Source organism: Trachurus japonicus, chromosome 5 (genome assembly GCF_045865225.1).
Source record: "Trachurus japonicus isolate A0001 chromosome 5, Traja_1.0".
Taxonomy (NCBI): Eukaryota; Metazoa; Chordata; class Actinopteri; order Carangiformes; family Carangidae; genus Trachurus; species Trachurus japonicus.
In genome coordinates, this window is record NC_140911.1 from 24296278 (window position 1) to 24311222 (window position 14945).

General features: G+C 40.4%; 1 protein-coding gene across 1 annotated transcript; it reads left to right on the plus strand.

Moving 5' to 3' along the window:
• The first annotated feature begins 834 nt into the window (after window positions 1–834).
• lmcd1 (LIM and cysteine-rich domains 1) lies at window positions 835–12450 on the plus strand. Its single transcript, XM_085776892.1, has 7 exons — window positions 835–917; window positions 7375–7463; window positions 7721–7976; window positions 9221–9370; window positions 9557–9811; window positions 10572–10790; window positions 10912–12450. The coding sequence occupies exons 1-7, from the start codon at window positions 891–893 to the stop codon at window positions 11020–11022; spliced, it is 1107 nt and encodes a 368-aa protein (XP_085633018.1). The 5' UTR covers window positions 835–890; the 3' UTR covers window positions 11023–12450.
• The last annotated feature ends 2495 nt before the right edge of the window (window positions 12451–14945 follow it).

Below are 14945 nucleotides of genomic sequence, written 5' to 3' on the forward strand. Positions count from 1 at the left end.
AGGAGGAGGACTCTGCGGCGTTCCCATTGGCTGAGCACTTTTTCAGACTCACTCTGATTGGCTGGTATAATGTGAGCAGGGAATCCCTCAGGGCTCTCTCTGTCTTTGTCTCGGATTAAAAACACAAACAGTCCAGTCAGGCCTCGCTGCTCCAGGTAGTCATCCAGTCCGCTCAAGACCAAGGGCTGAGCTAACAGCCTGATCTGTCCCGGTGCAGAGTCAGGAGTCATTACCAACAGTACAGCTGTTGTTTTTAAGACCATAAATCTCCCAGATTGCTGCCAGTCTGCTGTTGTAAGTCCACAGCTGCAGGCACCTGTAGAATTTAACAAAGCAGAGTGAATTTCCTGCTCAGCACAAACAGAGGGTGAATGAAGAAACTGTTGTTTTGCTGTGAAGCAGAAAGCGCTGAGAGACAAATCAGTTTCCCTTCAGTGGCGTATTGGAGCAAAATCAAGAGGTGAAGAAACCTGCTCAGTTCACGTTGCAGAGGGTGGAGAAGGAGAGTTGGCAAGCAGACAAATCAGGAGGAAAGAGTGGAGAGAAAAAAGGCAGAGGAGGAAAAAAGACAAGAAAGGTGAGTTTTGTTCTTTTAGATTTACAAAAATAGAAAAAATAAATGTAAATAGGAAGAGAAGTGAAGTGAGTTCAAAAAGTGAAGAAGAGAGCTGATGTTGCTGAGCAGGAATGAGATGAAAGTCTAGACGGTTAAATTGCAGTGGGCTGTGGAGAGCCGGCGGAGCAGAGCGGCGGCAGGAGCGACTGTGGGCGGGCAGAGAGGAAGTGTGGTCGACAGGAGAGGAATTTAAAGTCCCATTGTTCTGGAGGAGCCGAGTCAGAGAGAGCTGAAGGGTCGAGGTATCGAACAGCCGACAGAGACACTGGACAACATGGACGTGAGCTCAGCCATGGCGAAGGTAGGGCAGAAACGTTTACATGTGTCCATCTGAAACTCATCATTCATAGATACGGAGAGATTTAGAATAGCAATGTGGGGGTCAAGGGTCAGAGAGTTTGGTGTGATGTAAACTCTGCTGTTGATGGAGACCTGGAGAAACTCCTGTCTTTGAATGAGACGACTTTACTGAGGTGAAGGAACTTCTGATACTTTTGATATTGTGTATTTGTATATTTACTGTAGCCTACATAAAATATTTTATTAGTCAATATCAGCTCCAAGTTTAAAATATGATTTATTCACAAGCCTCCTGAAAGATCTCACATTTCTGAGAGACTCAGCCTCATAATCTTTTTTTCTTTTTACTTATACTGGGATTGTATTAGTGTCAATTGATCTCGTTTGAGAGGTTTACTTTGTTTACACTAGACATATGGAGATGATATAGACATGTGTCACTCGTAGCAGCATCAGTTGCTACAGGCTTTAGTAGCTGGTTTTGAAACAAGCAACCTGGTATTTTATATCAGCTTGATGAATAATTTCTATACACCGATATACAACATCCTCTGTTGGTTGAATGAATGAATGAATGAATGAATGAATGAATGAATGAATGAATGAACTTCAGTAGCCAGCTTGCATGGGCTTAGAGAAAAAACAAACATTGAACCCATCCAGGATCAATACTCTACTCTAACATGTTGCTAAACACGTCCTTTTGCTTTAGAGGACATTTTTATTACTTAAATACTTAATGGATACAAAAGTTCTTTAGGCATGGGTCTTTATAATACACTTAAGATCACTTATTTTCAAACAACAGAGAAAGTTGCAGAATGTGGAAATGTAAGCATTTCCACATCTTCAATTCATTATTATCCTAAACAGAATTCATAAATCGACAATTGACAAAAAAAATATAGAAACTATATCGTGCAGAAGAAATTTAGATTAATATTAAATGATCCACTCTGTCCTCTCGTTAAGGCGCACCAGACTAGATATCTTGGCTCTGGCAGGTGGACAACCATTATGAGGGATCTGTCTCCCACAGATCCCTCATAATTCATCCTCTGGTTGTCCGTCCAGAGGTCACATCAGTCTGAGGCAGATAACCTGACGGATCAGTGTCACCTGTCCACGGTTTGATCCCTGGACAGGTGACACTCCCCCCCTCATACTGTGAAGATGGAAAAACTGCCATCACCAGGATAGAAATAACTCCCGACACACACGCGCGCGCACACACACACACACACACACACACACACTGTCAGACTTCATTGACCAAGTGAAGACCTTTTTCATGATAACTGCAAAACTGCTTTTTGATTCTCCTTTAAACATTCACAGCAGTCACATTGAAGCCCTGGCTGATGGCAGCTTGTTGTCTGTGATGACCACACATCAGGACATAAAGACATATATAGATTTTCTCTATGGCTCACCACACCAATATTTGTTTTGGATGCTCCAAATACTGAAAACAAAACAGAACAAACAGACCACAGGTGTCAGATCAACATATCACAGTATCGACTGCACTCTGAGTTTCTCTCTGATCACTTTTCAGTCTTAACTTTGGGTGTCGGACTTAAAAATTCACCTCATAAAACCTCAGAGCTTCCTCAGTTTTCTATTTCTCTGAGCTGTTGACTCATTCCCTCTGGCGCTGCCCAGTTGGCAGCTCATGGCAGCCGAGAATCGAGGCACCGCTCGCTGTCACAAGACCATTGCGAGTTTTGAGGTTGTGGCTTTGATCCTCAGCTCAGAGCACAAAAACTGAATCACCAACAAGAACTCAGAGGCAAAATAGAGTTGAATTCAGCCGTGACTAAACAGAGAAAGTTCTGCTTATCTTCTGTTTTATTTGACCATACAAACACCATATGTGAATATTACATTTTCAATCACATGAGACCAATAAAAGCAGCATTTCTCAAATGATGAAATAGATCAATGGAAAATTAACTTAATCTTAACTTCAAAAGATCAAAACAGATAATTTTTTACTGTCCATCAGTTTATACAGTTTAATAGATATTCCAATTGCAAAAACACAAAGCAAAGACAGTTTAATCATCATTAAACACTGTAATTTCAGTTTTGTCTCCAGTAAACCTTCATTTTAACTGACTTATTCATTTTAAATCACTATAATGTCTGCCCCTCCCACCTACTCTGTTTCTCTCTGATTTGCCCTTCGTTTGCACGATCACACTTGAGTGAAACACAAGTGAAAAATGTTCCCAGGCTTACATATGAAATATTTTCTGGATTAAATAGAAAACAGTGGTATCCAGGATGCCGTGTGTCAGAGGTCTGGGCTCAGGATGTTAAAGCGCAGCAGGTCGACCCAACCCTCTCTGACCTCCAGCCTCTTATCTCACAGCGTTTCCTGCAGTTTCCCCTTTACATAGCTGACATGTTTGGAGTTACTCAGTGAGGCTCAGCTGAGTCCAGTCCACCAACAACATACTCGCCTTATCGGACTCCTAAATATAGAGCCGCCTCACGTTTCCCGCTTTCTGAAAAAATGCGTTTCTAGCTTGGCTCTTATAAATCCCTCACTCAGAGAAACGTATGAGCGCGTACCGCTCAGTGTTTGTCGTCAGGAAACTGTCACTCTGACCGAAGACTGTCAGTGACAGCTGGCAGAATGAATGTTTGTGCTTAAGCCTTATTTTTTGTCATTCGACTTTTGTTCATTTTATTCTTGTAGTCAGCAAAAAAAACACTGTGACCATTATAGCCTCATGCATTTTGCCTTTTTTGTGCTTTCAGTGCACTGAATAGATGTAATGCTTCCTACTGAACTGGAGCTTTAGTGCTGTCCCTCACTTCCACATGTCAAATAAAAACATCTTCCACATAAAAGTAATTGTGATGTTAAAAAAAAAGAAATTTAAGAAGATAACCAGACAAAATGGTTGTTTATGAAACCAGAGAGAGATGTCAGAGATGACTGGTGTAAACATCATTATCTGTCTTGGTTTGGGGCTGAGTAATTAGGTAATTTCTTAATTTCGAGGAAGTTTTGAGTCATGTCTGTGACTCGAAGGCTCCTCCCACCAGAGTGACAGTGAGCCACCAATAAATGAATGGTTTCTAGATAAGCTGGACGTCATGGGAGCTCGTCACCATCAGCAGAGTTTCAGAGGAATGTTCCCTTTAAAGCCGGTTTAAGTTTGATCACAAAATGTTCCCGTTGAATGGCATCAGCCCAGTAACACAACAATAAACACACACACACACACACACGCGCGCTATGTTAGTCAGTTTTATTCCCACAGGGATGTAATGAGGGCTTGCTCCTCTTCAGCTGTTTCTATTACAGCCATCAACACTTTGACCTTTTCAACACGGTGCCAATCAGCGGCCTCTTCACTGTCACACACACTTCACACCTCTAAACACACTCCTCTGTCCTCTCCCTCGCTGTTAATGACCGTCTGTCATTGGCCTCTGAAGTCTGACAGTTGACTCACAAACACTTTATAGTCAGTAGTGTGTGGACACTCACTCCTGCTCACATACAGTAGGTTACCTGCTCTGGATCTGCTGATGGACAGTTTGCTTTACTTCCAACGGTGGAAGGTTTGACTTTTGGGGAAATGCACTAATTTGCCGTCTTTTTTAGTTTAGTTTAGTTTAGTTTAGTTTAGTTTAGTTTAGTTTAGTTTAGTTTAGTTTAGTTTAGTTTAGTTTAGTTTAGTTTAGTTTAATTTTGTTTAGTTTAGTTTAGTTTAATTTTGTTCTGTTTTGTTTTGTTTATCCCCATTAGCTTTTGCAAAGCAGCAGCTATTCTTCCTGGGGTCTTGACATTTTTCTAAGTGACTATACAAACCTAATATAAAAGACACGTAGCCTACTGAAAACATACAATGTGAAATTACATACAATGATACATAAAAATATACATAGAAAACCAGAGACAAAAACTAAGTATCAGAATTACAAGCTCCTGCATTGAATCATCACAGGACATTTACTGTATATCCTGTCACACAAAGATGCCCCGGCCCAACATTATTACAAATTGCAAATTTGCACTAATGGTCAAAATTATGAGTTAAGTAATAATCTCTTGGTTTTATTTTAAAATTTACCATGGGGTAACACACCACAGTTGCATCTGTGCAGTGGGTTAGCTTACATAGAGACAAGCTCAAATGTTTCCTATAATGTTACACTGTTTAATTAAACAATGGTGCATTTTGATCATTGTAGCAGCAGTTTGGGGAACACTGTCAAGTCCATACAGAAATAATTGTCCCAGTTTGGTGTGGTAGAACTTGACTGGCCTGCACGAAGCCCCAACCTCGACCCCATCTAACAACTTGGGGCTGAACTGCAGCGCCGACTGTGAGCCAGAACTCACCCAGCAGCATCTCCACTGGGAGAGATTGTCTCGTTGATACCTGCTGACAGATGGACAGGTGGGGAAGTCCATCCGTCTGTCAGACAAATAGCAGGAGGTTGTTTTAGCAGGACGGTTGTCAGGTTTCGTGCCAAAGGATTTAAAAACAGCAAACCCTGAGAGACACGTACAGAGTCATGTTTCCATCACTTCAGAGGACAATAGCCATTGTTAAATCAGAGGACTATATTCTCTATGTGTACGTTTTAAATAGAACGGTGTATAGGTGTAGCCTTCCCACCTTGAAGAGGCTTTTCATGAATTTTCTGAAGACGTACCTTCACCGTAAAGTAACACTTCTCTCCTAAACTTAACTTGAACCCAAACATTAACCCAGGTCTTGTGAACGCAGGGATGAAAACTCAACAACACGACTCAGAAACAGAGTTCAGTGATCAAATTTCTTTACCTGTAAAAAAAAAAGGTGTTTTGTACACAGGTCGGCTGTCAGTAAACAGGCAAACAAATGCAAAAGGTAGTAAACAAAATCAGGAACTATAACAAATGCTTACACTAGAAATAACACACAAAGCGCAAATGAAGGGGAGCACAGAGAAGCCAGTTAGGGTGGGGCAGCCCAGCACAGACAAGTGAAACAAAACAAAAAACATATGCTACGGAGCAGGGCTTGACAGGTTTTCCCAACTAAATCTATACAAATGGGAAAAATGAGAAGTATTTGTCCTCCACAGATGCTGTGTGTTTAATACACTTATATAAGTCGTGATGAAGGCCACAGTGACAGTGTTGGGAGAAGATTATTCCTGTGTTTGTTTTAATTAAATTAGAAATGAAGGGTTGGGCACACTGGGGACAGGAAGAGAAACTATGGAGAGGAGTGAATCAGAAGAGAGTGGGACACATGAAAGAGGAGAAAAGTTTGTGGAGCTGAGGGGGAAAAAAGTGTTTGGATGACAGATAAGACTCCAGAGGATTTGTCAGTACAGATGATATCACTGGGTGGATCAATGAGATCATGCACCCTGTGTGTGTGTGTGTGTGTGTGTGTGTGTGTGTGTGTGTGTGTGTGTGTGTGTGTGTGTGTGTGTGTGTGTGTTCACTCCCTTCTCTTCCTCCCACTCTCACTGAGAAATGTTCAAAACAACAACTCCCCTTCATCTCCTCCATTAACTTTCCGTGCGTCTATCACCACAGTCAAATACTGTTTTCAACAAACACACGACTGTAACGCTGTAATCAGGGGAAGTCGAGGTGAAGTCGGTTTGTGTATCAGCTTTTTCCCAGAAACACAGTTTGTCAAAATCTGTGGAAGTTAGTGAAGATTATTTAGTCAAACCTCAATTTCAAAACTGAAGAGAGAAATTTCATGCTTGTTGTTTTGGTTGATATTCTTATCAGGGTTTCTCTGTCGCTATAAAGTAAAAACATCTTGTCTTCTTAGATGCACTAAGAAGAAGTATGATATTTAACCGTCAAACTGACTCCTCATCGGAAACAGGGCTAGGGTTAGGGTGCAAGTCAAGTCTTCCAGGAAAAAAGTTGAAATATACCTCAAATATCTGGAAAGACAACAATAGAAATACTGAAATATAACTTGAGATATTAATTCAAGGTTTTTATTTCTTCATTTGTTGCATGATATTATCCAGTGTTTTCTCAAGACTCAAACTTTTCTGTCCCTCAGTACTTTCTTACTTCCTTGCCAGGTCTGTAGTCTGTAGTAACACCTGCTGACATTTATGATTTCATTTTTAAAAGTCCTGATAATCTCCTAAAACAGCTGTTCACTGTAGTTTATACTCAAGAATACTCAGAGTAAATGGTGTTGTTGGGGACTATTCAAGTCGAAATAGACGTGTAGTATTGTTGTGTGTGTGTGTGTGTGTGTGTGTGTGTGTGGTAATAGTAGTAGTAATAGTAATCTCCTAACAGCATGTTGTGATCTCTGACCTTTAATACTTTCACTGTCAGTTCTTTGAAATTTAGAAACTAAAGTGGACTGCACTGAGCATTATATCAATGCCATGAATATATGTATATAAAAGTGCATGTTTGTGTTTTTGCAGTAATTTGGCTTCTTGTCTCCTCCCAGATGTCGATGAAGCAGAGTGCAGGAGGAGCAGCAGCCGTGTGTCTCCTATGTAAAGGGAGCTGCTCTGGATTTCAGCCACATTCTTGGAGGTACACACCATCTTTTAATGATTTGTTTCTGCTTGAAGAACAAAACAAAAAGAAAAACTATGAAAGGAATGAAGGGACTGAAAAAATGCTTGTGGTTTTACATATCTTAGCCAAACTGGTAAAGCTCACGCAATTAAACAAAAATCTGCATTTCAATTCTTCAAAAATCCCAACAAGCTGATTATGTAACATGCTGTTATTTTCCTTCATGCCTCATCAGCTTCCTTTCTCTCATCGTTCCCATTCTTCCTGCACAGGAAAGCTTGTACGGCCTGTGGCTGCAGCACGGTAGACCACGCTCCTGGAGGCGACCTCGAAGACGACCAGCGGATGGGACGCCTGCTCGCCGACTCACCCTGCTCCCATTTAACAGCGAAGGTTAAAGGAGGCGGCGGCCTTCGCATGTACAAGAGGAACCGTATGATTGTGACAAATCCTGTGGTGTCACGCAAAGACCCGACTTTCAACACCACGACCTACGACTGGGCGCCGGCCGGCCTCAACCAGAAACTGGTGAGGGTCGCACAAAACACATCAGGTTTTAAATCAACTCATAGTTTATAGCAGGTTAACTAAACCACAAACATGTTTAAACTAAGCTTGTTAAGATGAGATTTCATTTGAGCTGAGATTTTTTTTTTAAAGTGGGCATTATTTTGGTTTGGTATCATTTGTACCTGGAACTTTCTGAAATTAATTATCATGGGTAAGACATTTGAAAAGAGAAGCCATGAGACTTTTAAATAGGAGAGATGTGTGGGTTTTCTCTGATTGGAATAATCAGTGTTTTATTGATCTCCCTCCTAGTTGGTTTGAATTTAATAACAAGATGCAGAACTGTTTAGTTTGCCCGAGAACACAACACTTCACTCAGTTGTTGAGTTCAGGTCCTGCGGTCTGCTCTGCATACTGAAAAGACTTGAGTGTCTGCTTTCCATTAAAAAGAGGCAGAAGTATGTTTCAGGTCTTGCAGCCTATAATTATGATGATGACAGTGATTATTGAGCGGTAGGCCTGCAGTGTGGTGGGAGAGTAGTGGGGGACATTACTGTGGTTGAACTAGTGGAGACAGACCCAACAGTGGGACTGCTCTCCGAATGTCTCTAAAGATCCTCGGCATGTTTTTGTATTTTGCTGTGAAATGAACATTACAGCGTGTCGAGTCTGCTGCTCCAGACTGTTAGTCAGATAATTGTACCAGAGAGAGACAGTGACTAACTACCTTTCTATGGCAATGACCTAACGACACATGGTGTGTCATCTGGAGTGAGTAGTTCATGTGAAAGTTTAGCCTGCTTTGAAGTTCAACATCCAGCCATGCATTGTTAGGAAATCCCAACCACACTGTAACGTGATACCAATGTTATCTAATTCATTCACTTTACAGCATGTAATTAACAAATTAAGATGTCAGTGGCAAGATAGTAAAAATGGAGAGAATGAGATGCATTTTAAATTGTAATTCAGTGATATTATGATCACATTAGGATGAATTATAGCAGACACAGACCAACACAGTGACATAAAGGCAGAAGGTGAAATTCAATCAGTTACAAAGTGTTGAAAACAACTATTAGTTGAACACCAACCTTTGAAAAAAGAGGTTTTATTGCAGGACTGTTGTGTAGACTGCATCAGTAGGTGTACTGAATAAACTGCTGAGTGTACACAACTGAGTGTATAGATATTTCTCAGTCTAAAGTAAATTTGTTTTTACCTCCACCATCTGTTACTAAACCGTCCCTCACCCTCCTCAGGCAATGCAGTACATGGAGCTCATCCCAGAGAATCAGCGTCCGCTTTCAGGGACGCATGGAGCGTTGGAGCGACGCAGGCAGCTCCTCAGCCAGCTCCCGGTTTACGATCAGGACCCCATGAAATGTCAGAGCCTGGCCAGTGATGAGGAGGTGCAGTGTCCTACCAGAACCAAACACTTTTCACTACTCATGATTATCAACAACAGAAAAAACAGTGTTAACAAATCTGTTTCAGTTCGTTTCCCACAGCACAATCAATGTATCAGCTGATCAATATTACTTAAACCAGTAGAAAAGCAACTTTTATGTTCTTACTTCTCCCATGTCTTCTTGCAGATTTCCTCCATGCTGTTGTTCGTGAAGAGCTACAAACAGGAGGTGTTGGGGGTTGCGGAGGTGGCCTTACCGGGGGAGGCTGGCGCTCTGAGGGAAGCAGCCGTTCAGAGAACTGCAAAGGAGGCAAAGGATCGCAGCAACAGCGACAAGAAAGATGCTCCAGTACACCAAAACAACGGCTCGACTGACAGCAGCACCTCCTCCGCCCCCACTGGCTCCACTAACGGCACCGATAACAGCACCAAGAGCGAATATGTGAGTGAATGAGGCGCCTGGCGTCTTAAATGAAATGTGAATTCAGGTCATCTTGGTTGTAGAAAGATGATAAACCACCAGATAAGGAGCCTCGGGAAATCCATATCAAGTGGGGCACATCAAACTGCAATACCTTTATGGATCAGAATAAGTTTGATGCTATCAGGGATTGAAAAATCCTTGTAAAGTTTCAATACATAAAGAGTTAAATGTCTTTAGCATGCGTGGGACAGTAAGAATGGAGCATGCTTTGACCAAGATCCATGTTATTTATGTAAAGAGACCAAAAATGAAACAGAGATTTGTGCTGTAGTTTTGTTTTGGTTGAAACAGATTTGATAGAAATTGGTATCTAGTTTAATTTAAAAGATTCAGTGTCAAAGTCAAGGTATCAGTGTCAGTACTGATCTTGAAAAACAATGCCTGTATACTAAAAATAAGTATCTTCCATTTATAGTGTGTATGCTACATCTATTTCCCTCATCTCTTGTTGTTGGATCTCTTACTGTTGCCTCTAACAGACTTCCGACCTGAGCCAACTTGCACTCCTTCACTCAAAAAAGTTGCTTATACTTATACTAATACTTATCACATTCCTCCCAGATTGTGTAACACTGTTCCCCCTGAATGCCTCACTCTAATGTCTCTGACCCCGTTCATGTGAACCACGTCTCCTTCTGATCTGGAAACACAATGTTTATCCTGGTACTTTGTTCCATCACCTTTCACTTTTAACATTTTCTCCTTTTCCATCCTCCAGCATTGTACCGGTTGCCATGGTGAGGTCGCCAGCGAGAGTCCAGCTGTGTATGCCGAGCGTGCAGGTTACCATAGCGCCCTGTGGCATCCCACCTGCTTTGTATGCTCAGAGTGTGGCCAGGGATTGGCAGACCTTGTCTACTTCTGGTCCGATCAGAAACTGTTGTGCGGACGCCACTACTGTCAGACGGTTTGGCCGCGATGCTCGGGCTGTGATGAGGTGAGACGACGTCACGAGACACACACAATATCATACCTTATTAGGATATATCCCTACAAATACACAAAGTCTGTGTGAGTTTGGGATAATGACGTATGTTGTCTCTTTCCTGCTCCCTCAGTTGATCTTCTGCCAGTCTTTTCATACGGCGAAAGATGGACAGACGTATCATCATCATCATTACTGCTGCTGGAGGTGCGGACAAACCCTGGAAACACCCTGTCAGCACTGAGACGCAGACTGTTCAACACAACACAACATAGTGTTTTCTTTACAGAAGTGTCAGCCCTGCTCTGAAAAGGTGCTATAAAAAGTAGTAAAAGTATGAATACAGCAAATATTATTCATACTGACTGTTGTTGGTTTCCTTGTTTTATATTAAACAAAAGAAAAAGTGTTGCAATAATTACACTGATTTAGTAGAGGACATGTCCAGTTGATGAATTTCTGTTTAAAATACTTAAGACGTTTAGCTGATGTTGAAGTACTTGTGCAGCAGAGCCCTACTGGTGTCTCAAGTGCTTAACGAAATTTTTAGTTGACACAAGAGTGTATAAAGTACTTAAAGGCACAGTTTGTTGATTTATTGGCACTTAAAGCACCGACAGTGACGGGAGCCAGATGTGCTGGTTCCAGCCTGGACTGTAACTACAGACACAAGCAGCAGCTCACTGTCGACGACCAGACCCGACACTTCAAGAAAACACATTTGTGACAAGGTGGGATCTGTGTATGTTTGTGTTTCACTTGTTAACATTTACGTCAGGCACAAATAATCGTATTGGTTAACCTAAACCTCAGAGAACTGGACAGGTAGAGGGCTGGAAAAGGCATATCACTAATTAGATGTTGAGAGTGTTTTGCTGATGTATTTTTCTAGTCTTCAACCTTCTGCTTTTAAAGTGTAGAAATGGAAAGTTTGATTTTACCACCCAAAATGTTATTTTCTTGATTTTCTTCTCTGTCTGATGCGTTATCTCTTGACTGATCTGTACTGCTGCTGAGTGCTGCTTCATGCTTGTTGTATCCCTGATAAAGTCTATATTTTTGGTTTAAACGCTTTAAAAAGCAATATTCCTATGTGTCAAAGAAGTGTGTGAACAGTAAGAGAGAAAAGTTTCTTGCTAAAAATTATTAAAAACAAGTAGGCCATAAATGAAATATTTCCTAGACAGAAGCTAAGTTGATTAGCTTTGCTTTTGTTTCATTATGATAAAATGTGTCAGTATAATTGTAGCATAACATTAGTTAACATTTGCTTTTGTGTTTTAATCCTTCTCTTAGTTTTTGAATGGATTGCTGCTAGCAAAATGCTATTAGTTCAGAAACAAGGCTGATCTACAGTTTGACGTGATTAGCTAAATGTGTAGCATGTAGACAATACTGTTCAATACAATGTTATCTGTGCCATAATAGAATATAGTAATATCAAATTGATTTGAATTGAATTGATATTGTCGTCTCTGTGCAACCAGTATGAAATGTTTAGTGTTTAAATCTGATACAGGAGGAAAGTGCTGGCCTAGCTTTACTCAGTGAGTTATGAGATGTTAGCATAGGATACAATTTAAACAAAGAGATGGTATCTTTCTCTGAGTAAAACGGCAAAAAAAGGGATTTTTCCAAATCATATTTGTGAAGGAAATGATTCCTTTTTTTTTTTTTTTTCCCTGAAAATAAAATAAAATGACAAACTGGGGAAAAAACATCAAAACTCCTGAAAACTTTAATACAGTTTAGAATGTACAATTCACAACAAGGAATTTCAACATTGGAGAACATTTTCCAGATCGTACATGGAATGGATATCAAAATATTCCCATGTTAAGAACAAGTGAGTGTAAGACTTATAATACTGTGCAATTACAAATTTCTTTCACTTCTCTTTATTTTCTCTAATGGCAACACACACACACACAGAAGGTATAGTTTAAAGTAAAATAGGATAAGTTTAGGTTGGCCGTTGACTCTGCTAGTTTTATTTTCAGGCACTAGCAACAGATGCTGTGGAGCTTTTAGAAAATCTAATTTCCCATTTATAATTAAGATTTTGTTGATTCAAGTTACGTAATTCAAGGGGGAAACTTTTGTGGGGTCCTGTGAGTTGTAGCTGTAACAACTCAATCACTCAATTTTCAGTGGGACACGTGAGGCTACACGAACCAGAAGCTTAGGATATACAGTATTTACTCTGATTTATATCTGAAAACGTTTGGCAGTCCATCGTGGACCTTGGCTGTTGTGTGTTGACATTTATTAGTTAAAAGTCGGGAACAATTTAAGTCGTACTTCCAAAAATCCCAACCGTAAACTGATACACATAATTCCAACTCTATCTGATGACGCTCATTCTCTGGCGACTGTGGCCACCGCTGGCTCTTTTCTACACATGTTCTGTTTACTGAGTTATGCATTTTTTGGAAAATGGCATCTAAGCTCTCATCTGACCTACCGGATACGGAGTGAGGACTCAGTGGCAAGGATGTAATGACAAACAATCATCCACCTGGGCCCCGGGTGTCTTTTACTGAAAAAGTTAAAGGTCATATGATTATTTTTTTCTTTTAAGTATATTTTTTGCCTTTATTTGATAGTACATAGTGAGATAGACAAGAAAGGGGAGGCAGAGAGACGGGGAATGACATGCAGGAAAGGTCTGCCCGACGATTATTATCATGCACATTATACACTTTATACTGTGCAGCTTTTTCTATGCTTCACTGCAATAGGACATGAACAAGACAGATGGTATTCAAGATGGTGCTTTAGAGGTAACCATCACTTGTTTGGTGCCTTTTCAGTTGAATTGTGGGATACATAAGACAACACTACTATTTCAACTGTGAATAGTAAATGAGCCCACAAATAACAAGCTTTGAAGGACCCTGATGATATCTCCACACCAGGTGAGAATATCAGTGGTTTTGTTTCCACAGCTGGTGTTTTACAATAAAATTGACTTCTGATTGATCTTCCTGCTATTGATCGTCTTTTTAGATCACTCAGTGGCACCTTGAGACATTCAGTACATTAGACAAAGTTTAATCTGGAAACACTGACAATAGCATTGACTATATTCCTAGGTCTTTGTGTACCTGAACTTTACAGCGAGTAGGTTTTGTGATGAATTAGAGCAGATAAATAAACATAACAATTACCATTTGAGTTAATAGTGGGGAGTGATAAACATTGATGGAATTCAATTACACACAGCTAAGTTGCACTGAGAAGTATCACTTGTAATGTCAGCCAAAAGATTAAGATCCAGCTCATCAGATCATCCGTCCAGCTGGAGCAAAAGGTTTTACGGCCTCGTAGCAGAGCTCTGGTTTAAAGGCATAAAAATTAGGAATGAGCTAAGAATGTGTGTGTGTGTACTGACCTACTACCTGCTGGAATGTGAAGTATTCCTGTGGTTTCTCGGCCAGCGTTCCTGGGCAGTTGCGCCACTCAGCTGACTGTCTGACAGCTGTTTCCTGATGCGTGAAAGAAAAACCAGAAAAGGATATTTTTAGTCCCAAACGGAGACAATTTTGTTTGGTTTGAGTTTCACGGACTTTAATAGCAGCCTGCGTCATCGGGGAGGGTTTACAGAGGATCTGTGAGACTAATTTAGCTCTTCCTCTGATTCTGCCCACAGATTACACAAGATGGTTAAATCTTAACTCATTAAAATCTTTTTTTTTTTTTTAACAGTTGCATTTAGAAGTAGAGCACTTTCAAAGTTTGTCCAGTTTATTAAAACCGGAAAAGTCACATCCTGATATTGACCTTTACTTTATGAATTTGACTCATTTAGAACAGAGCAAGACGCTTTTATGAAACAACCCACAACTAAAACACTGTCACTCCTCAAGAACATATATGGATGAGGTAGGACAAGTAAAACTAAAATGAATTCAATGTACAGTGACACTTCTAACTCAAGTCAAATACAACAAACAAAATGTTACAAACATGTAAATATGGGCAAACTAAAACAAATGCTACATTAATTCTCAAAAAATAGCCAGCCGTATCATCATCATTTTTTATCATTTTATCAACTAAGCTACTGAATCAAAAACATTCAGATCCATTCAGACTGAATCTGTGGAGGAGTGACAGTGTTTTAGTTGTGGGTTGTTTCAGAAAAGTGTCTTGCTCTGTTCTAAA